This window comes from Molothrus ater, chromosome 1 (genome assembly GCF_012460135.2).
Source record: "Molothrus ater isolate BHLD 08-10-18 breed brown headed cowbird chromosome 1, BPBGC_Mater_1.1, whole genome shotgun sequence".
NCBI classification, from domain to species: Eukaryota; Metazoa; Chordata; class Aves; order Passeriformes; family Icteridae; genus Molothrus; species Molothrus ater.
Genome location: NC_050478.2, coordinates 47,805,731 through 47,831,304, shown reverse-complemented (window position 1 = coordinate 47,831,304; position 25,574 = coordinate 47,805,731). Strand labels below are relative to the sequence as shown.

Sequence of the window (25,574 nt, the reverse complement as noted above, 5' to 3'; positions counted from 1 at the left end):
CAGCAGAACCTCTGCTGAAATAACACACAATTTGAATACATCCAGGATTCTTTTCTGATTAGCAAGACCTCCCCCTGTTTTTCATGCCCAGTCCCCAGTTGTTTCTCTAGGGTTGTTGGCAAATGCCTGTTAGACGGTTTCTGCTGCAGATGGAGTGAAAATCCTATTGCAGTGTCTGAACATTTTAGCCATGTGAAGGGTGGTGTAGTCAGTCACCCTGTGACTCCATCAGCTGCTACTGCTGTTCCTCTTTAAGCACTCTCCAAGCTGGGTTTCAGCTTGCCCTTTCTGCCCACGTGACTAACAAAATGCATCCATCAGGTGCAGACTCCAGAGGGGTCGTGCTCCTGGGGGACTCGGCCGGCGCTCACTTCCACATCCCTCCCGAGTGGATGACCGTCACACAGATGTCAGCGGTGAGGAATCACGTTCAGCTTGCCAAAACCACTGATTGCCATTTGCTCTCTCTGCTGTGCTGCAGGCTGCCAAGGGGAAACAAGTGCAAAATGCTTCACTGCACTGGAATTTGTAGTTATGGTCTCACGTGTATCAGTCCCCTACCACATCTGCTCCTGTGAAGATAAAAAAGCACAGCCCTGTGCCACTGCCGCTCCTCCGGCATCTGTGCAATTGGGTCAGGGAACAGTTTGGCTGCAGTGTCCCAGTGCTGTGCCAGAGACACAAACCAGGACATCTGGCTTTCCAAGCACGTGCCTGCAGCTCAAGGAGACCCGTGCTGTCTGTGGGATCAGACCTGCCATTAGCAGCCTGCTTGGGATGGCTCCTTGCTGTGAGGGTGTTTGCAGAAGTGACCCTGCTGACAGCCGGGGAATTGCTGCTTTAGGAATCTGGCTTTGAAATGACGTGCCCTGGATTGTTTTCCCTCATCCTGTGGCATATGCGAAATAGGTCTCATAACTCCAGTGTTCTGGTTTTGAGGATTGTTGAACAAATGCATTCACAGGTGTTTGAGGGTCATCCAAGTATTTATAATAGATTTGTCCTTAAGGGAAGGGTTCCTGTGACCATAAAATATCCCTGTCACACTGGTGTCTATCCTTGGGTGGTTATCCCAGCATTTCTGATTTTCAAAAAACAACAAAATGCACCTGACTGTGAACTATACTGAGCCCGTTGCAGTTCACTGGCATGTAATGAAATAATTGAGAGGAAAAGATCATTCCAGCAAACTGCAATTATGGGGTGGAGATAAATGTGCAGGTATGTTCCCAACCTTCACTGTTGTTTCCTATCCTATCAGTCTCTAGCCAGGGAGGACTGTACCTTGTCCTTCTCTGCACAAGAGTCTGTTGCACAGGGGTTAGCAGATAGATCATCATGCCCACCCTTCCTGATGAAAACCTTCTACACATCCACTGGTGGCTGTAGAATAAGGTTACAGATATTTCCTGGAGAGCAATGCTGTTTTCCCAGACTGTTAGTAGTTGCAGTGCTGTGGGAGGTCTGAGAGTTTCATGGGGTTTTTTTCCACTTTTGCTCCCATAGCTGATTTAAATGTTGCAGATTAGCCATTGTTTTTCTTTGTTAAATGCTTATGAACAACAATTAGACGAATGACACTGATGACAGAGCTGATGAGGAACATAATAAATTACCACTAATGATAATTGAGATTATCTCATCTAATAATACTGATGGCAAGGATGATTCTGACAGTAAGGCTGGTAGTAAATCCATATAGGCAAGACCAGTTTTAGACTATGTCAGCATTTTATTTTCATTGTAATGAAGATTTAGAAAGAATTTCTCTTGCCTGAAGCTTGCTGATCCACCAGTTGGATGGGTCAATGCTAATAGCATGCCAAGGCATAAGCTTCAAGGTTGGGAGCTGGAGTACAGATTACAAAAGTAAGTTTTGGAGGCTCTTTGTTACTGTCTGATGCATGCAGAGCAGCTTGCATGGGGAGGGAATTGGTGCACTCTGTGTAAGGCCCAAAAAATACATGTGAGGTTTGGGATAGGAAACAACATGTTTTTTTCTAGGACTATTTCCAAGCTTTCCTACCAACCTGGCAAAAATACATCAGTTAAATATTAAGGTGGACATACAGAGATCTCAGTTGTATAAAAACAATTATCTGTTATTAAACTCTAGCAAAAGTAAAAGGTTTTTTAATTTGGAGCTCACCATGAGTGTGAAAGCTGTCACCTGAGCACAGAAGCACTGGCAATACCATTTCTGAACTAATTCTGACTTTATCACTGCCTTTTCCTTTTCCTTGTCCTTTGTGTCTTGCTTTCTCTGTGGAGGATGTCAACAGCAGCAATTTAACTGCCTTGGGGTTTTGAAGGTGCAATATTGTTGTCTCTTGTGTTGTATTAAAAGCCACTGGAAAATATTCTTCATCTCTAGGCTTAGTTAACAAATTAACTGTCTTCAATGATTTTTCAGTGCAAGGCTTCCCTCAAGGAGAATTTTGAAGCACATCCAGAGATGGTTTTGTGACCAGAGAGAGTGCAGAGAGTCTGTGTCCTAATCTTACAGGAAACGTCTTTAATCTGGGACCACACCAAGAATTTAAAGTTAGGCCTTGGAGAAGAGAGGAAAAGGCATCATCTTTGTATACCTACTGTTCCCTTGTGCTGTCTAGCTCAAGACACTTGGCTTTGATTCTGCCAAAAAGAAATTGGCAGAATTTCTTTTCACATAAAAATATTAGTTTGTCAAATGGTTTTATCCATAGTCAATACTAAAGCACGTTCAAAGCTTTAATTTTCATTTCAATAGAACCTCAAACCTCTACATGGAATTTCAAATAGCACTTCCTTACCCCTGCCCTGTGCAGATATTTTATCATGGGTACAGAAAAAAGTTTTGTGCCTGTTAATTTAGATTTATTCTGTGTATTATTTTATTACTTTAATATTTTTCTATATTTTTGCATATCCATTTTATATGCTTTCTATATTTCACATATTTCTTATTTATATTTATCCTTTTGTGTGTTTACATTTACAAGTGTTTACAGCCACAGGTGTAAAGTAAAATTTACACTTGGTAACAATGCTGTGGGCTCATCTGCTAATCAGCACCACATCAGTGGCAGCTGTTAATTCCAGTTTTAAAGCTAAGTAGGTGAAGAAATAATTTTTTAGGAGAGATGCTGAGCATTTAATTAAAAGGCTCTGCAGAATGGTTGTTTTCGCTGATTTTGCTTTGCATAGTCTACATTGGAAAGGAGATCCTACGATGAGTATGGAAAGAAAAGAGAGTGTGAATGAGAAATTCACTCAGGGTGTTGTCTGGGTAGCTGGATATTCAGCACAGGGGTGACAAGATAAGATTTGGGCTGAACAGCTTTGGAATTCTTATGTCCATGCCATTGACTTGAAGAGTATTGTGGGGAAGATGGTATACATTGGATTTTGGATTTCCTGGTCTAATTAGGAACTTACTGCCCTGTTAGTTTTGCCCTGTAAGGGTCATAACCCCCAGTGTAATCTGGGGTTATGCCAGGGGACATGCTTCTGTTATCTGTCTCATGTTGTATGGGATGCATCAAGTTGCATCATTCACTTTTCCCACATCAAGTCCTCTGGCATGCTAAATATCAGAGGGGGCACTCTTGTTTTCCAGTGCTATTTCCAAAGCTTTTCCTAGAAGCCAGTCACATACACAGTTAGCATCCCTCTCAGAGTATGTTCTCCCCAGAAAGAGCACATGGAGGCATTACTCAGTGTGGGAAACACCCATTATGAGGTGGAAACATCTTTGAAAACTGCAGCTTGGACATGCTATTTCTCCAGTTGAAACTAACAATCAAAGAAACAAAACAACTGAAAAACCACCACTCTTTCCTGTATAGGGGAAGTCACAGGTGTCTTACACAAAGAGAATGATACATCTCTAAGAAGGGGTCAAGTCGACTTTATTTTGGCTTTCTGGTTATCAACAGCTCTTGGCTTTGCCTGATTTTTCTTTTAAGAGTTTCAGCAAGAATTGAGCTGAATGTTCAACCCCTTAACCTGAAAATCTGGATGCTAAAAGTGAAGTGTAATGCAGTAGACATTCACTTTATAAGGCCTAGGAAAGCAGAAGAAGTACTAGGGGGTTTTTTGAGGTAGATGTTTTTTGCAGAAAGCTAATGTTGAAAACACTAGTATGTCTAGTGATGGATATTCTGCTCCTGCTGCTCTGTCCATCTGCTTACTATTGACTTCCAAATAGCTACTAATTACAGCATTTTTCTGTTGTATGTCTGGAATAGAAGCAACTTTCATATCTCATTTTAGAGAGATTTTTATTTTGAGGTAAAAACACTATATTTATAAATGTGATGGAAATAATACCCTTTCTGGAAAGATGCACTTTAAAACTGTTGGATCTCTATTTTGTTGCTGAATAAAGGGAAAAATAAATCCTACATTATCCATAGTCCAGTAAATACCTAGTTGATCACAAATTCAAGGGGTTCTGAGATATCCTTAAAGTAACTGTTTCATATTATTTATTTCCTATTAGCAGAATTCATCATTTCTTTAAATGTGAATTCAGGATGTCGCAAACACTTATCCCACTGACTTCTTTTTTTCGGTACGATTACAAAAGAAACAGGAGTTTGATGTGCAATTCTTTTTAAAAACATTATCTAGCATTCCTCTAGATCCAGTGAAATGCAGGCAGGTTTCTCCATGCTTGTATTGTCATGACTAAGACATTTCATTTTGTGGGAAATAAGGTAATAGTTTTGCTAATTTCAAACCTCTGTCCCTTAAAGCTTTACAGAGCAGAAGTGCAATTTTTGCTTTTTAAAAGATAGGCTGTGCTTTTCTCAAGAGCTTAAGGTTTTCTTATTTGTATTCTTAGAATAATAAAGTTGTCTGTGATACTTAATACTCTCACCAGGATTTGAACAGCATTAAAATCATTATAAAAAGAAGGACCCAATTTTCCTTCAAATTAAGGTATACCTCAATGATTTCAAATTTTTCAGGATGGAAAGGCTTGTAGGAGTGTTAGGTTTCCAGTGCCCTTTTTTATTCTGAGTTTGAAAATCTCTTACCACAGCAACCCTGAACTTTCTTCCATTTAAGCACAGCTTGCCATGTGTGCATTTAGCATCACCCATGGCTTTGGCTGCCCCATCCTTCAAGGCAGGACACATCTAGGAGAGGAGGATGTTCACTGGAATGAGACCTATCTAAAGTATTTGATGCTGAAATATGGCATTTGAAGCTAGGCTGGAATAATTTTCTACTGATTCTCTGCTAAAATCTGGCACGTGGGCTGAAGTAGGTTTCTCAGCCAGAATAGTCTAGAGAATGGTATTTAAACAAGGCTGTGCTCAAGAGAGTTTTATGCTAAAAGTCAACACAGTTGCACCTCTAGAGTGGGACACATTTGCATCTGAGACTAAGCAACACAGTCTGTTAGGCTGCACTTTCCAAACTACATCAATGCAGAGTTTAAGGTTCAGCATTCTTCTGAATTTTCCATTAACTACTCATCTTCACCCTTTGGACCTGAAATATCTTCAAAAGTCTGGCCCTTAAGTGCTTTGTTGGAATGGTGTCAATGCTAAATGCTTATCCAGTTTTCAAATGCAACTGTAATTTTGGGCTCAAACGCTCCTCTTCAAATCAATCTGCAACTCAATTAGGTTCTGGCAAATTCATATTTAAGCCAAGTTTGCAGGGGAAAAAACCTAACAGTTAGAAATTACTGGGACTTGTCCAATGAATATGTTGTTTTGGAGTGCTGATGGTAAATAATGAGAGAATTGTTCATAAAACTATTTGTTTAAAAAGTATTAAATAATTTTTATCTCTTTTATACTCTAATATATGTGTCATTTATAAGAGATCATATCTGAAGGGTTTTTTCTGTCCTAGTGACTGTTTTTCTCACCTCCAATGCTAACCTGTGAGGAGGAAAATATTGCAAAAGGCCAAGCTATGCTGAATCCCTCCACTTCTGCTCATAGCTGTGCCTTGGATTAAGAACTTTTTGTTTGCACGCAAAACTAACAGATTTGAAGAAGGCAAATTTGAAGTTTCCCTGCAGCTTTAAAAAACGAATTTTTTTTGTATGTATGTACACATACACAGAAGGACACATATGTGTGAGAAAGAAAGAACAAACTGAAAGATAATTAAGACAGCCCCCTTTTCACCTTGGTAACTAATGCAGATGTACTGTAAGTGGGTCAAATGTGCTGTTACATGCTTTAAACTGGCATCTGCTGTGCATTAGACTGCTCAGAGCCTGGCTTCAGGATTTCCTGTCCCCCACAGCCCCCCCTTTACTTGCCTTTCCTCCCTTTTCCCTGCATCTCTCTGCATCCTCTTACAGTCAAAACCCTCAGACATATACTCAAGCCATAGCCTCCAGTATAGCTCCCATTCACCTAAATAATAATTTTCTTGGAATTAGAACTTGGTGAGGAGCACAAGATTTAGCTGTTTTCTAGCTCTTCAGTTACTCTGACCCTCCTGGATAAAGAATTGCCCACCTGCTTGTTGTTTATAGCAGTGAGGTCTTAAGGAAACCCCACAATTGCTTGAAGAGAAAATGAAGCTAATAAATTATATGGATTAAACCAGCCTGTAGGTTCTCTGATTTTATGTTTTGACCTTCTTTTGGTTATTACCTTTTTCATCAGCAGTTTTCCTCTTTATGAGCACACTGGATTTATACATTTGTCTTTGCAAGCATACCCCAGACCAGGAGAAGCTGGAAATTTACTCCATGTTCTGTCCTTCTGAGGTGGCACAATTTATCAAGGCTATTTTCCTAACCTTTCATGATTTTTGGGACTTTCAGAAAACAAAGTGGGAAAGAACAGGGCACTGTATTTTGAATGTGCAACATGGCTTGCATCTGTGAAGAGGCTTTCACAGGGGCAGTCACTGTAAAAAAGCATTAGGGACCAATATCAGCAAAACAGAGAAGGGTAAAGGATGCATGTATTTGCACAGGAAGGTTATGCCAGATGATGTGTTTTTCTCTCTTGTCCCTGCCATGCTCTGAGGCCTTTCTAACCCTGTTGCTTTAGTGCCATCCCCAAAATTTAGTGAGGACCAGGCAGAGGTTTTCAGGGGTTTGGTTGTTCTCAGCTTATCCTGCTGTAGAGGGCAGGAAAGCTTTGAGAGAATTTGACATTATGCCTTGCCATAGTCTCTGTGGACATCACGCTGTCATCTCTTCCTGTGCCCAAGGGTGCCACTCCTTTGGGCAGGACGGATGCTGGAGCAATCAGCTGCTGCCTTGGGGGTCTGCACCTGCAGTACCTGCTCACATAAAGAGGAGTTTTGGACTCTTTCAGGAAAAAAGGACACCAAGAACTGCAATTCAGATATCTCCTCTGCTTTTCCTTCCTCCATCTCCTCTTATGCCTGTCTTACTACAAAAGCCAACTTTTTAAGTATATGCATACATAGTTACCACTACTATGGCAGTTAAAATGGCTGTTGTCTGGCCAGTGCTCTGGCTAAGAACTGTTCAAATTTGCTAAGAGGATTTTATGTCTGTGAAGGTGAAACCAGGTTGATTTTAAAATTTCTCTTTCAGAAATCATTTGCTAATCTCCCCATGGCTTTCAGTGATGAGTTTGACTGGCCCCAGTTCTCAGAGATCACTGGATTTCTCAATTCCACCATTGGGTAAGCCAACAGACAGAGTGGCCAAGCCATAGCAAGTCTCTAGGTTTCTCAGAGCACAGCAAAGAAAAAAACCCAAAACTGCTTGAAAAGAAAGAGAAAAATACTATTCAGCTCTGCATCTGCTCTTTCTAAAACCAAGATCAACCCTGGATCTTGGGTTTTAAAAGATAACTTAAATATATTAGCAAGTCTTCCTGAAATTCAGGGTAGGTTTTATAATCGGTCAAACTGTAATTTAGAAGGAGAAAAAACCCCAAAGAAATAAAAGATAAACTATTTTTTTTTACAAAATTCAGGGGAAAGAAATTATTGCTGAAAGTAACAAAAATCAGCCTTTCTCTTTTCTTATTTTTTTTAATCTTCCTGTCTTCCTCATGTTTTCTTTTTGCTGATGAAAACAGTGGAATAAAGGGTATCCCCATGGTTATTTCATAGTGTTCCCTACTGGGAGGAAATCTTTCTTCTCCTCTTCCCACATGTTTTTGGTTTTTTTTTGTATTTTTAACACATTTAGAAGGAAGTAGCAAGAGGAGAATTTGAAAGAGTCTGTGACCTAATTTGCTGCATTAGTTTGGCTCATGTGGATGGGCAAAGTTGCAGGCATAGACAGAAAAAAATAAACTCCCTTCCAGAAGGGAAGAAAAATAAAGTCTAAAACACAAAACACCTTGAAATGCCTGCAGTTGTAACTGTGAAATTAAAAAAAAATCAAAAAAAATCAAAAAACCCCACCCCCAAACAAACAAAAAAAAACAACCAAACTTTTTATTAATCATCTCTTTGGCCAGCATTAAAACCCCTTTGAATACTGCAAGATCTGTAGGATACAATCATTGACCAGTGCCTGGTCTGACCTAAGTTTCAGATAATTTTTATTTTTTATGTCTAGGATAAGTCAGGAATACAGCTGAATGCCAAACCAAGCATGGGTCAAGCTGAAGAGGCTTTCTACCAGCAGAATTTAAAAGTTACCAGAATAACATTTTTTTCCCAGAAAAATATCTGTTGCACCATACACTTGGACTTTTTGTTTCCTTTTTTTTTCCCTGTGCAAAATCCAGGCTCTCAGCCTCAGCTACACTCACACAGTATCTGCTTTAGGCAGTTTACTACTTGACAAGCCAACAGGAAACGTCTGTGCAGCCTTCTCTATCAGAGCCATGGCAAAACTGATGTTTAAAAATGTGTTACAATGCCCAGTCTCTCAGTACACATTACTTGTCTGGGCTCCAAAGAATCTGAAGCTCACAAGTGATTCGAGCTTAGAACTGCCCCTGAGGTTGTCAGTGATAGCCTTGGTCCAGTGTTCAGTTTTTAATCTCTTCCACTCCTGAAAGAAAAAAAAAAAAAATAAACAAACAGTTGCAACCCAGATAGAAATGACTGTGTACTCATGGCTGGGAGCTTGATCTTTTCATCACCCTCTGGGTTGTTATCCTCTTCATTTGTTTTGGGGTTTTTTTCTCATTTTTCTCCACAGTGCAAAATAAAGGAGAGAACTTATAACAGCCAAGAGTAACCTGTTTTCAGATTAATCTGTCCAAGATTTATGATGTTGGGAAATGATTGCCCTGCCAATATTTCTTCTCTTTTACTTACTGTTCCATAACAACCAATTGAAAAGTCAATTTGTGAACAACCAACAGAATTGTTTTGATAAATGATGTATAACAAAAAGGTTTTTAAATGCTTTATCTGAAAGACCAGGATAAAAGTATTGTTCCTGGATGGAACAATGTCAGAGAAACTCTTCACAAGTTTGCAGTTTCTGAGCAGGTATCTTTGCTTTATTTAAGCCACCCTGTTCAAGATTAAAAAGATTTAGGGCCACAAAAAGAGAGAGATGGTGAAATAGAAGCATATAACTGGGGTACTGAGTTTTTCAGAGACAAGAACATACTTAATTTTTAATATCAGCTGTGTTTTCTTCATTGTCATATGACTTTAGCAGTTTGCATTTTCTCAATTTATTTCAGAGGGTGGACAGACTCTCTGTATCTACGTTTACGCAAGAGAAATCGCTGTAATCACAGAGACTTGCAGAACATTTCCCAAAATGGTATGTTAACTTCTTTAAACTTCTTTTGTTATTATTATTTTTGACATTACTAGTGCTGATATTAATGAATATTACTAATGCTGCATTAATGAACATGTGTCAGGAGCAATGAGAAGCCCCTTCTTAGTTGCATGCATTTCTTATGGAAAAATAAAAACCAGAACCTACTTCACTCAGCACTTACTTAACCCAGTGGGGCTGGCATCCTAATGTGCTCTCAGAACAGATTTTTAATAAGTAATCAAAGACATGAACAAAACTTAACACTGTTGGGTTTTGATTAATTTATTTTGTGGGGCTGGGACACGTCATCTTTCTATTTAAAAACACACACGTATATATACAAATATATGTACATATATATATATATTTACACATTACATTTATATGCACATTACACATATATATATATAATATGCATATAAATATGCAGTAGACCTGATCTACCTAGAATTAAGGGAAGTGTCTTGCATGGTACCCCGGTGTGCAGTGAAGAAGAGGAAGATTAATACAAGAAATAAGAAGTGGGTAGAGAAGCAGCTAAGCAGGGAAGAGCAGTGGATTTGAGAGCAAAGCCATGTCCCTCCTGCATCTCTCCTGAGGCTAATGCTGCTTAACATTTGGAGTGGTGACCTTAGAGCAAAGACCAAGGTCCATGCTTGATGGCTTCTGTGAATGATGCTAAATTAACCATCCTGGAGTGGGGCACATCCTTACACAGGAATAATTTAGATGAGCTTGGGAACAGCAGGGGCAGGAATTGCAGCAAATACATGCTGCAAAATTGTACAAAACATGCATGACAGAAGTAATAATGAGGCTTCTCTGTAAACTAGTGGCCCCATCAGCCAGGGGTGGTGGAGGGGCAAGGCCATTGGGGTGCAAAGAGAAATTCCAAGAAACCATCAAGAGTGCAGGGTAAAAGAGGAAAGAGAGTAAGAAGGTTGCAAGATGTATCAGGCATGACATTTTGTCGAGAGACAGGGAGACAGTCCTTCCTCATACAAGTCCTGATAAGACCTCAGATTTTGGTCCTGTTTATCTAAGGAGGACTGACCTTGATGGAGACACAGGGAAAGATTTTGGGGAGGATTAGGGCAATGGAGACTTCTGAAGGGATGATACAATACATTGACATTTGATCACAGCATTAATTAAAAGGTATTTCCAATTTGATTTCCTTTGAGGCATAAACACCACAGAGATGGAAGAATAGTTTAAACTGAAAGATAGTTCTGGTACAAGAACATGGGTTTTCATTAAACTTACCTCTGTTTGGGGGGAATTTTTTTTTTTCAAAAAAAGCTATCAGGAGTGAAAATCTTAAACCAGAGGAATGAAGGTGAACAAGAAATCCTGAGTTGTCAGAGGGGTTGTATGAAGGAGTGACAGTAGTCTTATAAATTGAGTTTTATGATCTTAGCTTTTGTGTCTTGGATTAGCTGATGTCCCTAACAGCAGGCTTAAAAGATACTTGATTATGCTATGATTATGCCTTTTTGTTTCTGTTGTATTTAATTAATTTTCATGCTTCAGAAAACTGGCTGCAGAAGCTTGGGAAAATTTATTTTCCTCGGGTAGATAATTTGGCTATATGGGATGTTCTTCCTTTCCAGCAGATGATTCATGCTGGCTACAAATGAGGAGCCCTGCTGTCTCTAGAACTACTTAGAAACTTATTAAATGGTTGGAAATTCCTGAAAAAAAATTTGGATCAGAAAGGATCTGCCCCAGCCCTCTACCTCCAACAAAGAGATGCATATAAATATCTCTAAGGCAGGTGCCAAGAGGACAGTGCTGGAGTCTTTTGGTGGTGCTCAGCAACAGGATGAGGAGCAATGGCTATAAGATAAAATTCAAGAAGCTTCACCTCAAGATGAGGAGGATCTTCTTGACACTGAGAGTGGCAGAGCACTGAACAGCTACCCAGGGAGTTCATGGAGTCTCCCTCTCTGGAGACATTCCAACCCCACCTGAATGTGTTCCTGTGTCACCTCCTTGAGGTGACCCTGCCTTGCAGGGGGGTTGGACCAGATGATCTCCAGAAGTTGATTTCAACCTTAAAAACTCTGTGATTTTGTGAGTCTGTGATCTTACCGGGCAGAGGAGGTTGCACAGACAGGTATCATGATGCAGGGATCACTTCCAGGCTCAGGTGGGCATTTTCACCTTAAAAATTGCATTCTGGCACCAATGACACTGGCAATGCTTCTCATATGCCTTGCTCCTTCCTGTGGCACACATGGTGCTCCTGAGGCTTGGAGTCTGCTGTGAAAGTGTTTTACAACATCTTTGGTGCCACCAGTCAGGCGCTTCTGACTTTCTTGCCTGTAACTTGCAGGGCATTAGAGTTAGTGGCTCCCATCATCGCAGTCCTCCAGGTGGGCTTTCTGGTGAGACAGAATTTAAAAAAGGCCCAAACTAGATGGTCAAGGATGACTAAGCCAATGGTTCTTCTCATTTATATCCAATTCGCCTCAGTACCTGATACCCTAATTATCTTATTCTGCTCTTTTTACATTAATGGGAGTAGTATTTCATGTGCTTTTCCCAATTTCCTTGTAGATTTTTTTATAATCTCTCACTGTGTTCATCATTCGTTTTTCTCTCCACATATCCCCTTTCCACTTACGCTACAGACACCTGCAGGATATAAAAAGAGGTGAGCCTGTGTCACAGCAAAAGACTCTGCAGAAAATTAAGAAGTGAATTTAAAAAGGGAAAAATTACCAGTAAGAGAAGAATCTCAGGATATCTTCTCTAAATCATCACACTGACACTACATTGTAAAGGTTCACTTTAATTGCCTCATTTGGTGTAATAGTTTCCCAGAATGGGAGGATTTAAAAAGCTACCCTCAGTGTCAATAAAGCAAACAGCTGAACAGCCTGACCTAACCCCACCCGGGACAGCTAAACCTTCCTCTGAAAATGATGCTTTACCGCCCCACATGTGTGCAAGGAAAGGATGCTGATCTGGTGGAGGAGATATGCAGCCAAGAGCTAGAGCCCAGGGATGGCAAGCCAAGCCAGGCACCAAGAGCAATGTTCCTGTCCAACTCCCCTACAAAAACACCAGCACTGTGTCAGACTCAGCACAAAGGGACATTCCCCCACTGCTTTTCTCAGGACATACATCTTCACCATGGAGAAAGGCTTCCCTGGAGCAGCGGCCAGGAAATGAGTGAAATGCCCAGGCTAGGAGAGGAGTCCAGCCGGTCTCCAGCCAATAGGGCACTGCCCAGACTCGAAGTCTAGGCCCTGTGCCCAAGCGATGTTAGGCTTGAGGGCAGTTGGTCGCAGGTGGGAAAACTCCGAGGCTGCAGGCGCGGAAGAAAGGGCGACTCAGATCTTCGTAGGGAGGAAGGTTTTATTGGAAGGGGTGGTGATGGGTCGGGGAGCCGAAGTCTGAGCACTGAGGCAGGGAAATGCCTCAGGTTTTATAGGGAATGGGTGGAGCCAGGAACAACAAATAAGAAGAGGGGTACAAAAGATACATTGCAGACTGACAAACATAAACAGCCAACGGGAGAAGGTTGCAGGTGGGGCCTTGGCCCCCGAACCAATCACCCAACACCCCAGCCAGAAACTTCTGGAAAAGAAGGCAGGGGTGCCGAGTGACGGGCAGGTAGCCAGGGGAGGGGACATGACAGGTAACTAGGGGAACAGGGGAGGGGTACAATGACTGACAAATACCCGAACACTGGACTAGACCATAAACCTGAACTAGAGGGGGAAACCAAACAGGCAAGCGCAAACCACAACATCTCCCCCTTTTTTGTTTAAAAAGAGAAAAAGGAAGGGGGGGGAACAAACGAGTCCTTTAAGACTAAATGGCTGTCATCCTGCGTGCTGTCTCAGAGTCCAAGCTTTCGTTGCTCGCACTGTCAGAGCCCACCGCTGAGGCAAGGTCCTCCTCGACCTCCTGGAGCTCCAAATGATTTGCGCTGATTGTTGTTGCCTTTAACAAGAGTCTCTTAATCAGTCCCCACATTAAGGAGCAAGCGGCAATGATTACAGCCACAACTAAAACTACATACAGAACGGATCTGAGCACGGACCCAGCCCATCCCGATAGTCCCCAACCTTTAAACAGATTCCCCAGCCAGTCCGATGTTTCATTCTTGATCTCATGGACGAGTTCTTTCATCTTACGTATGGAGACCCTCGCATCTTCGGCCTTAGATGATAGGTTCAAACAGCACAGGCCCTCGAATTCCTCGCAGCTATGGTGGTGAAGCAGCAGGAGGAAATCGATGGCCGCCCGATTTTGCAGAGTCGCCTTCCTAGTGATCTCCTCGTCTGTGAGGAGGTCAGTCAAAGCAGCTGAGGTAAAATTTGCTTGCTTCGCCACCCAACACTCTAGGCGGCCCAATTCGCCCAGAGACTTTGCGATTGACACCCAAGGCAGAAAGATGGTGAGTGCAATCGATTTTGGTCTGGCCCAATGTTCGATTTTGGAATCACAGTCTGGATCAAAATCTCGGAGATCTCTTTTAGAAATGGCCAATTCAGACTGTGATTTTTTGTACTTCCAATCTCTAATTTGGGTAACGTTGGGGGAAAGCAGCGTCAGCTTGCCGAAAGCACAGACGCCTCCAGTCAGACGAGGGGGGATGCCGGCCCACGCCCGGTCTCCGCAAATAAAAAAGATTCCTCTGGGCAGCGCTAATGGTTTTGTGCCAAGGGTGGAGGCGAATGGCAACCTGATGGTGAAGTTGCACCACCGCGCTGCCTGGTACTCCGGACTAGATGGTCTGATGTCCGAGTACCGCGAGGAACCGAACAGGGGGGCATACTGAAACCAAATACAAACAGAAGACTTTGCGGAGCCAACTAAATGAAGCTCTGGAGGGTCGGACTGCAGGGGGGTCAATTTCCTGAGTCCATCCCTCCAGGCGTTCTGGGCGTGAACCATTAAAGGAGGGTTGCGATGAAGTAAGGAGCTTAAAGTAACATTAAAAGGAAAGGGAAACTCAAAAAGAGGCAGAGGGATCCCCACTAGGCAAGACGACATCGGGTCTTCAGCCGAGCCCAGGTCCAGGCAGATGTGCTCCTGGCCCATGGCTTGAGCGAGGGTCCTCCACACGTTCGCCCTTGGCTGGGGAACAATCCAGGGACTCGCGGATGGTGGTAGAGTCCCGATGAGGAGGACTATCGGGAGAGCCACGATGACCATCGGGTCCATGCGGGCGGAGAAACAACTAAAAGCAAACAGAGATCAAATATGAGAAGAGGTTGAAATAAGAGGTGTCTAGTCCAGTACAACCGAAACTGAAATCAGGGTGGTCTTTTCCTACGGCTTCCGCCGCCGCCGCCAACACGCTTCACTGACCTGATTCACCTTTTCTGGTTTCGGACCCCTCTCAGGGCGGAAGGGCTTCACCCATTTAGATGGAATCCATTTCGGACCCGAGGGAGTGGACACGCAAGCGTACCCCCTTCCCCAGGTCACGAGATCAAAGGGCCCTTCCGTTTTCCAGGTCTCCGGATCCCTAATGAGGACAGGAGGCCTGGCCCTGGGTTGCAGCTGCTCGTGCTTCCCGAAATGTCGCACTATGGGCGGATTTAAATTTTCGAACGAACAATTTAAGAAATTGATTGTGAAAAGTGCCCGTGCGAGACGGATGTGGGGGGACTCCACCTTCACAGCTGAGCGTTGTTGTTCTAAAACTCTTTTTAGGCTCTGGTGGGTCCTCTCCACCACGGCTTGGCCTGTCGGGGAATAGGGGATGCCGGTCTTATGCTCTATTCCCCATTGCTGCAGGAAGCTTCGCAGCTCCCTGGATTTATACGCTGGGCCATTGTCAGTTTTAAGAACCTTCGGGATGCCCAGGACAGCGAATGCTTGAAGCAAATGCTTCTCACAATCCGCTGCCCTTTCCCCTGTGTGGGCGGAGGCATAAACTGCGCCGGAGAAAGTATCCACCGATACATGGACATATCGAAGACGGCCAAAGGAAGGACAATGAGTGACATCCATCTGCCACACCTCGCAGCTGGATAGGCCTCGGGGGTTCGCTCCAAGGGGGATGGTCGGGAGCTGGTGGGACTGGCAGTGGGGACATGTGGCCACAATGGCCTTGGCCTGTTCGCGCGTGAGATGGAATTGCCGAACCAGACCAGGCGCATTTTGATGGAAACGCTGGTGGCTGATCTTCGCTTGACCAAAGAGATCAGGAAGCGGGGCGGCTTGAACAGGAGCGGCAAGGGCGTCAGCGCGCCTGTTGCCTTCCGCAATGAACCCCGGCAAGTCAGTGTGCGACCTGACGTGCATCACATAAAACGGTTGCTCTCGGTGGGAGACTAAATAAACAAGTTTGGAGAGCAAGTTGTATAAAGGAATGTTTGCCACCTCCTGCAAGATAGCATTTTCAGCTCTGGATACCACACCGGCGACGTAAGCCGAATCAGTAACTAAATTGAATGGTTCAGAGAACCTCTCGAAAGCCCGGACGACTGCGTCTAACTCGGCAACTTGAGGCGAGCCCTCTACTTCAGTGACATCGGCCTCCCACCTCCGAGTTCGAGGATCCCTCCAAGTCATTACCGACTTGTGGGATGCTCCAGACGCGTCCGTGAAAATGGTCAGAGCCTTCATAGGGGTCCTGCTCTGAACAGATTTTGTAGATAAAGTAAATTCTTGGTTAAACAATTTATGGGCCGGCCGATCAACTGCAATCCGGCCGGTGTAACTATCCAAAGCTAGCTGCAACATTTCGTTGGTTTCGAGGAGATGGTCAAGCATTTTTTGTTTTAGTTGGCCCGATTCGAATTTCAGAGGGATGTGAATGCACTCAAAATCGACACCTGCCAGCTCCCTGATCCTTGATCTAGCTTTTCTGATCAGCTCCGCCACCAGCTTGGCGGGCCGCGTCATCCTTTTGGACCTGTGATGGCTAAGGAATACCCACTCTATGATCAAGAGGGGATCCCTTAAGCCCCGGTCCTTGCCTTTGATGTCATTGTCCCATTGAAAGATCACCCCGTGGAGGTGCGGCAGTCTTCCTAAAATAACAAATTTGAATGGCAGGCCCGGGTGACATCTGTGGGCCTGCCTGGCCGAGATGGACTTTTGGATTTTCTCCAGAGCAGCTTGGGCCTCTGGCGTGAGGGACCTCGGAGAACTAAGCTCCTCTCCCCCTTTCAATAAATTGAAGAGGGGGGCCAGGTCTTCAGTTGGTATACCCAGCCAAGGCCTCACCCAATTCAAGGACCCACACAGCTGGTGGACATCCGCTAGGTTTTTTATCTTTGTTTTAATAGCCAATTTTTGGGGAACAATGGTCCGCCTGGTTATTTCAAGACCCAGGTACTTCCAGGGTGGCATCCTTTGAATTTTTTCATGCTGGAGCTCAAACCCTGCAGCAACCAATGCATTGATTGTCAGGTCAAGCACGTGTGTAAGTAGGTCCGTGGTCGGGGCACACACCAAGATATCGTCCATATAATGGTATATAATTGCGTCTTTTGTGGCTGCGCGAATTGGGGACAGCAGGGAAGCGACGTACCATTGGCAGATCACCGGGCTGTTCTTCATGCCTTGCGGAAGAACCCGCCAATGGTAGCGCTTGCCTGGGGACTCACGGTTGATGGCGGGAACCGTGAACGCAAAACGCGGGGCATCGTCCGGGTGTAGGGGAATTTGGAAGAAGCAATCTTTAATATCTACAACTGCCAAATTCCAATTTTGGGGGAGCATCGTTGGGGACGGCATCCCTGGCTGGAGAGGCCCCATGTCTTCTATAATATTATTAATTTGGCGGAGGTCGTGAAGGAGCCGCCACTTATCCTTGTTGGGCTTTTTGATGACAAAGACTGGGGAGTTCCACGGAGACGTGGTCTCCACCAGATTGCCCTTAAGTAACTGCTCCTTTACGAGCTCGTTGAGCGCCGCCAATTTTTGTTTGTTGAGCGGCCACTGTACTACCTGTACTGGTTTATCTGATCTCCAATTCAGCTTCCAGGTAGGGCGCTCATCAGTGACCGCTGCCCGAAAAACCTGGGGAGCCACTGGGAGGTCAATTCGGGCTCCCCATTGGGCCAAGAGGTCTCTCCCCCACAAGGGCTCCGTATAATCTAAAATGAACGGGCGCACTGATGCCAATTGCCCATCCGGCCCCGTAATTTGTACGATGCTCTTTGATTGCTTAGCCAATTGTAAACCCCCGACACCGCCGATGTGTCTTGGCGCGTTTTGCAACTCCCAATGTGACGGCCATTCCCGAGAGGGAATGATCGTCACATCTGCCCCTGTGTCCAACAAGCCTTTGAGCGGCTTGCCTTCTCCCCCTTTTGAAATATAACAACTAAGGTGTGGTCTCTCTTGCCCCAAGACTTGGGCCCATGCTACCGTAAGACTTTGGTCAGGTGGTGGATGACCAATGGCCCAAGTCACTTCAGGGACAGGGATTGCTTGCGCAATCACCTGCCCTTTGGGTAGGAAGACGGGGGGTTGGACACAATGCAGCCCGACAGCGAACATCTCCGGGTCCGATGGCAGGAGACCCGGGATGATGTTCACTGCCAGTGGTGTGTGCTTGGTGTCGCCGACCACGACGTACCTACATCTGATCCGTCCCCAGTTACCTGGGCATTCCGGGTTCACAGCAACGAGACGAAGGTCGGAGTTTTGAAGGTGTAGCGACTCCGAAAGCTGCAACCTGAAAGGTCCGAAAGCAGAAAAGGTGGTTAGGATCGGCTTAGCCTGAAGTGCGTTAGCAAAAGTCACGTCCGGTAAAGAAATGTCTGATTTTGCGGGCGGCGGTCCCTGATTCCTCCCTTCCCTGCGCGTTGTTACATTCCCCGCCTTATTTATGTCTTGGCGCAGGGGGGCGCTGCGCTCCGCTTTTAGTTTTTTGGCGGGAGTGTCCCCCTCTGTCCCCTAGCTCTCTTGAACTCGTAAAATTCCCGCCGCAACGGGCAGTCTGGCATCCAGTGCCCGAGCTGGCCGCACAGATGGCAAGGTGCGGTGGCAGCGGTGGCTCCAGGGGTGGGTTGACGGCTAGCGGCTCCGGCGAAAGCGTCTCCCGGTGTCTCCTCTGCGGCGCTGACTCGGGGCGGTGGTGGTCTTCTCCTCTCTCCCTCTCTGGCTGGTATGATGTGGACCTTCCGGGCGCAGACCTCGAGCAGGTCATGCAGCGAGGGGGCCGGGTGCACCGGGAGGCTAAGGATGGCGTCCCTACACGCGGTGTTACAGTTGGAGGACGCCACCTCCCTGATGATGTGTTCCCGGGCACCTTCGTCGGCCACCTGCTGCTCGACAGCTCTCCTCAACTTCTCAACGAAGTCGAGGAATGGCTCTTCTGCGCCCTGGAAGATCTTTGAAAATGAGAGAGAGGGGGCCGCCCCCGGCAGCGCCAGGAACGCTTTCTCGGCCGCACGGGCCGTCACCCGGAGCGCCTCCTGGGGTAGGGTACTCGCCTGCGAGTGCCCATCCTCCCAGTTCCCGGTCCCCAAGAGCTGGTCAATAGCCAGGACATTGCCCATGAGGTCCACCCCAGTATGGGGTTGACCCCATAGGCCCGGGAGAGCCTCTGTCACTCCCCTCTTCCAGGCGGCCTCCCACATCGCCCGCTCGGTAGGATTGAGCAGGCATGTGAAGAGGCGCCGGATGTCATAGGGGGTGACATCGGCCTCGGAGAGTGTCGCCTGCAACACTCCCCGGAAGTATTCGTTGTCCCGGCCATAGTCTTTTTGGGCCTTGACCAGCTCTTTGATTTGAGTATGGTTAAGGGGGACCCACTGCCTGCGCACCCCACCGTCCCCCTCAGGGTGGTAAACGACCGGGGCTGCCGATGGTATGGCAGCAGACCCCAGTCCCTGGTTCCCGACCCCCCCCCAGACCCCGGACCCCGGACCGTGGGAACCGGAAGGGGGAGCGTGGGAACCGGAAGAGAGGGAGGCAGGGGCGTGGCTGGGAACCTGAGGAGGGAGGTCCGATGTTGAAGGACCCTCCCAGGAGGCGGAGTCAGGAGGTAGGACACGTTGATCGACAGGAGGCGGAGCGACAGGGGGTGGAGTCATGGGAGGTCCCAGGGGAGGAGCCATGGTGGGAAATGGGGGAGGAGAAATGGGTGGGTAGGTGGGAGGAGGAGTGGGAGGTACGGAGGAGGGGTCTGGGAAGGAGGAGGGACTAGGAAAGGGGCAGGACAGAAGGGCGGGACTATGGGAGAGGCTGAGTGGCAGGAAGGGGTTGGGACTCTGTAGAAAGGGGTTCTGGGAAGAAGAAGGGGGTTTTCCCGCCAACTCAGCCATGTGGTCGCCTCCATCTTGGGCTCCCTGGGAGCCATTTTGAGTCATTGGAGGCAACCGGGGATAAACTGGGGATTCAGCAACTGGGGAGCATGAACTTGGGGATCTAACAACCGGGGACTGTGAACACGGGGGACTAGAAACTGGGGATTTCGGGACGGGGACTGGGGAAACAGGAGAAGATGAGGAGTCCCTAGGAGTCTGGCCAGGACTCCTAGGGCGGGGGGACGGGGAATTCCGAAGGGGGCCAGGGGACGACTGAATTCCCTGCGCCTGGCTGGAAGGACGAGCTGCACCCTTCAGAATCCCGGACTTGCTTTTAGAGCGATGGGGAGGAGGGTTAGGGGTAGAGGGAGCCGAATTTGAACTGGGGAGACAACTGAACGTAACTTTTGGTCTCTCTGAGTCCCCTTTTGCTCTCAAAATGTTTTTAATTTGAGCTGCCAAAAATGCCAATTGGGAGAGCGAGGCGTCCCCTGACTTAACCAACTCCGAGAGTCTCTTAGAGACTCTCCGCCAAAAGGCAGGATCTTGGATCAAGGCAGGGGAGACTTCGGGGAACTCAGAGGAGATCCATTTAACCAATTTCTTAACTTCTTTTTTATTAAACGAAACACCCCCCCCAACAAGGACACCCGCAACTTGGAAAAAGAGCCCTTTCTGGGCTGCTGAGAGCTTAGCACCCATAGCTCAATAAGGTGTTACAAATCAGCAGCCTCAGCCAAGCCTTCCCCGCACCAGTTAAGGAAAACGAAAAAGCAAAAAGGGTGCCACCCACCGGCCCCTGTCTAGAAAACTGAAGGGAAGGTGACAGAACACCGGGGGAGAAAGGAGGCGACAGGGAGAGAGACGAAACACTCACCAGTCCGGGGGTGACGAACAGAAAACCGGGGCAGAGAAGGTCCTGCAGCAGGGACGACTCCGGGTGCTGGAGCTGCCGTCCGGGGTCCCCGGGGAGCGCTGCCTCAAAAGTGAGGTCTGCTCAACCTCGGGGTAGTTCCGCGACCAAGGGATTTTGTAAATCCTGCCCGTGGGGTCCGCGAGCCGATGGTCTTCTGAGCTCTACTGACTCTGAATGCTGGTCAGGAGCTGTTCGACGAGGGGGGCCCCACGTTGGGCGCCAGAACTGGAGCAGCGGCCAGGAAATGAGTGAAATGCCCAGGCTAGGAGAGGAGTCCAGCCGGTCTCCAGCCAATAGGGCACTGCCCAGACTCGAAGTCTAGGCCCTGTGCCCAAGCGATGTTAGGCTTGAGGGCAGTTGGTCGCAGGTGGGAAAACTCCGAGGCTGCAGGCGCGGAAGAAAGGGCGACTCAGATCTTCGTAGGGAGGAAGGTTTTATTGGAAGGGGTGGTGATGGGTCGGGGAGCCGAAGTCTGAGCACTGAGGCAGGGAAATGCCTCAGGTTTTATAGGGAATGGGTGGAGCCAGGAACAACAAATAAGAAGAGGGGTACAAAAGATACATTGCAGACTGACAAACATAAACAGCCAACGGGAGAAGGTTGCGGGTGGGGCCTTGGCCCCCGAACCAATCACCCAACACCCCAGCCAGAAACTTCTGGAAAAGAAGGCAGGGGTGCCGAGTGACGGGCAGGTAGCCAGGGGAGGGGACATGACAGGTAACTAGGGGAACAGGGGAGGGGTACAATGACTGACAAATACCCGAACACTGGACTAGACCATAAACCTGAACTAGAGGGGGAAACCAAACAGGCAAGCGCAAACCACAACACTTCCCCAGCTTCCATGCTAACAGGATTTCTGCCTTCCCTTTCTTAAAAAAATCCCATTATCCTCTGGAGGTGGTGGACCCTTCCCTCACAACTGGAAGCAAACCTAACCTTGATTTCTCAACCAAAACTGAAAAAAAACCCCTCAGCAGTCTGAGAATATTTGGAAAGCAACAGAGAGAGAGAGGCAGGAAAGATCCAGGACTAGATTCCAGGCCACTGAACAGTGCAAGGGTAACTGTTCTGCTTCGTCTCCTTTTCTCTCTCGAATGTTTTCATCACAGATTTCATCCTGTATCACAAAAGCTTCCTTGAAGACTCAATTTACCCATAAAAACTCCTTTCTAAAATACCCATTCGTTTTCTTGATGTTTTGATTTGTAACTGTGCTAATGCTTTCCACTGAGCTGCTTATAACTACCTATGCTTGTGGAGGTAATACATACCCAAGAACAGCTTATTGGTTTTTTGTAAATACATTTGAATTTCTAGAGGTCTCAGTAGTTTATTTATGCAGAAACCACAGCCACAGTCCAGGGAGCCTTGTGACAGAATGGCTTAAACAGAGGGTGTTCAGCTCTAACTGAAAGAAGGGCTATTAAACAGGAAAAAAACCCCAACTTTTGGTAGTTATGTTCCAAGCCATAGTTTCTGAGGTTTTTGTGGGTCTCTTACCCTGCTGAAAAGAGCTTCTCAATAGAAGGGCTGGATTTTTGAATGGATCAGCAACCCCCAGGAGAGAAGCAGCAGATAGATACATTCATTTTCAGCTTGGAAGAACTGGATTATTTAAAACACAAAGGATTCCTTGATATATGCGGTTGGCATCACTGTGAGCGATAATAATAAAGGCACCACTATTAAAATGCAAAGTGTATTATTGCCTCCTTAGGGGTTTATATCTTACATCTCTTCCCCCATACCAATCCAGCAGGGATTTAATGATGTTCTGTCCACAAGTTTCCCCTCAAGAGTTGCAGGGAGGGCAGGATTTACTCCTCAAAGCAAGCTTCAGAAGCACAATGCAGAAAAGAGAAGAGAGAGATCAGGGAAGCATTGAGCTGAGAATAGGAGGAGGATAATAAAAGAGGAGAAGGAATGAAAAAAGAGGAGAGAGTGAAAATACTGAAAAATAAGAGCAAGTAAAACCTGTAGGATCTCCTTCTCTGAAGTTTATGTTTCTGTACCTTGCTATGAGGTGAGCTTCTTGCAATCACAGACTTAGTCTCATCTTGACCAAAGCATAAAGTCTGTTTTTGGTTCCTTGTTTGCTATCCCTCTTGTACTGCAGGTGATGGAGCTTGATTTGTGTGCTGGAGATGGTTGGGATGAATATGCATAGCTTTTAAAGACCTTCTAATAAGTTTAATGCACAACAGCTTTACTAAATGGGAATGCTATTCTCATTGAAAACATAAATTAAATATTACATATGTTCACAGATGTTTAGGTGTAGCCAGCTCCTTTCCTCAAGGAGGAAAGGTTTTCATCCAACCCTTTGGGTGAATTGCTAGAATTGAACTCGTCTTGGGAGGAGTGCAGCTGGCCTATTACTACTTAGAAAGAGTCTGACACTTGTGGGGAGAGCTGTGCAGGAACCCAAACACTGGTGTCTGCAGCTCTTTGAGGTGCTTTATGGTATCTTTCCCACCTCCAGTTGCCTCTCCAGAAGTGCACAATCTCTCATGCATCTTGTGATGTATCTGCCAGCCCTGCTGCAGGTGTCTTGGCTACTCTGGGATGTCAAAAATGGCACTTGGTGCCTATGTTTAGGACCTGAATCAGTCCCAATGTGGTATAGCTGTGAGACACTTACTCTCTCAGAAGAGTGAGAACAAGTTCCCTTTGCAATTTATAGGAAAAGTTAAAATAGATTGACTGTTGACAAGTCAGGTTGGCTGGTTTACAGGAGACTACTATGTTCAACAGATGGGAAGAAGCTGCCAGATCTGGATTAAAAGCCAGATCCAAATAACCCTGCACTTAAAAGTATTTGATTTTCTACAGGCTGAAGTGTGCAACTCAGATAAGAAAGCAGCAGGTCCCTGGACATAGCTTTACTTCTTGCTGTCAGCACCTAAAAAGGTTACAGAGAGGAATTGTTGCTCCATTTTTACTTTTAGGGCTTCTACATTCTTGGAAATATGCAATGTAGTTTGGTTTTGCATTCAGGGTTTTTTTGTCACTATAACAATGATGTACTATTTCTCTTGTTCCCTCTATGTGTGATCAGGTGGTTCTTCAGGAAACCTCCTCTCTTTAATAAAAAGGTGAGTGCTTAATGGGATTCAAGAGCTAACTTGAGGTACAGGAGCACTGATGGAATTCTACCTCTTTGACAGAAACAAGCAAAGCACTGTGAAGATTATTTTATCCGTGAATGTTCTAAGAAGCACAGCTTCCCTTGACCAGTGTGCTCTGAAGTGCTGTCTCTTTCTTCTCTAATATAAACATTAATAAACAGAAGAAAACTGGGTTTAAGAGTGGATGTCATCATATCCATGGCCTTGAACTTGGCTCTGTTAAGCCAGTGGAGCATTTCCAGTGATTTTAGGGAAGAGACTAAGCCTTTCCATAAATCTGTGTGTTGGGTCCCCTTAACTGTGTGTAGCAATGTAGATAGACATGGGCAGGCCCACTGTTATTTCCATATGGATATAACTCAGTAGCTACTGAGTAGTGAGAGGCTGAAACTCTCCTTTTCAGATGAATTTGGGTGGGTTGTGGGTCAGCTGAGTTTGATTTAGTTTGCTTGACATTGATATAGTTTGTGTCCTAAAGGATTTATTTTTCTCTCATCCTGACAAAGAAGTAATGAATTCTTGCCCTCTAGCACTGAGATTCAAACCACATCCTGATTTGATCTTGAGTTCAATTCTACACATAGATTTAGTTGTCAGCCAAACTGAGTCTTCCTCTCCCATCTCTGATTAAAAAAATTCCCATCTTGATTCATGTCTTTGCCCCAAAGTGAAACTATTTCATTTGGCTTCTAAATAACACAAAGAAAATGGAAAGCCAGCAGGAAAAACAGTGAAAAAGACAAGTCCATGAGCAGTAAAAGGGAGAAGTGAAAATAACTTCATTTAAGTCACTTTACTAAAACATAAAACTAGAGTGAAAAAAACCAACCACCCAAAAAACCCGAAACAAAGCAAAAAAACCTCTCACAAACATAGGAACACAGTCATTTGAGCATTGGCCACATCCAAGCGGGATACTTCCAAATGTGATCTCACACAAGCATGGTGTGTGACTCAGACACTGAGAGTGTATTTCCCCAATAACATAGCTCCATATTTATCTTTTAGTTTGGCCAGAAACCAGCTGTTGGACAATCCAGCCATAGTTATCTACGCTACAATTGGGAATGATGTCTGCAATGGGTAAGGTGTAAACCAAATGAACACTTATAGTAGCATAAATTTGACTTCCTTAGAGTACTGCTGACTGCCTGGACATTTGTGTCTCATTGATTTGTGCTTGTCCATTATGGCATTTTTCTTTGTTATTGGTCCATTTTTCTTAATTTTCTGCTGAAAATACTTATTTCCTTGCCTGTATTTGTCATAGGCACCTACCAGTTCTGATTTGGAGCTTACTTTTTTTCTTTCTTTTATAAGCTAGTCATAAAATGACTAATGGTATGTCTGAGGTAATTATTTCTAACTTAGCAGAGGAAATGAATAATAACAATGGGGGGGGGGAAGTGTTTAAAAGTATGTATATCCATCTTACCCATTGTTCCACCTCCTCACAGGAGGGAGAGCATGACTGGTCCATCATTTCTGAGGAATGACAACCCAGTCCCCTATCGAGGTCCATTTTCACCCTGCCTTCCCTTCCTGCACTCTTTGCTGTGCTCTCCTGATGAGGTGTTTTGTCTTTCTGGCTTTATTCACATCATAAA

At 45.4% G+C, this 25,574-nt stretch overlaps 1 protein-coding gene across 2 annotated transcripts in view; it reads left to right on the top strand.

Moving 5' to 3' along the window:
- AOAH (acyloxyacyl hydrolase) overlaps nt 1-25,574 on the top strand; it is an 82,397-nt gene that overhangs the window by 36,943 nt on the left and 19,880 nt on the right. For both annotated transcript variants that reach the window (XM_036405980.2, XM_036405981.2), the window contains exons 12-16: nt 322-416; nt 7,532-7,623; nt 9,600-9,682; nt 23,898-23,934; nt 24,976-25,050. In XM_036405980.2, coding sequence (XP_036261873.1) covers nt 322-416; nt 7,532-7,623; nt 9,600-9,682; nt 23,898-23,934; nt 24,976-25,050 — 382 coding nt within the window. The remainder of the gene's footprint in view (nt 1-321; nt 417-7,531; nt 7,624-9,599; nt 9,683-23,897; nt 23,935-24,975; nt 25,051-25,574) is intronic.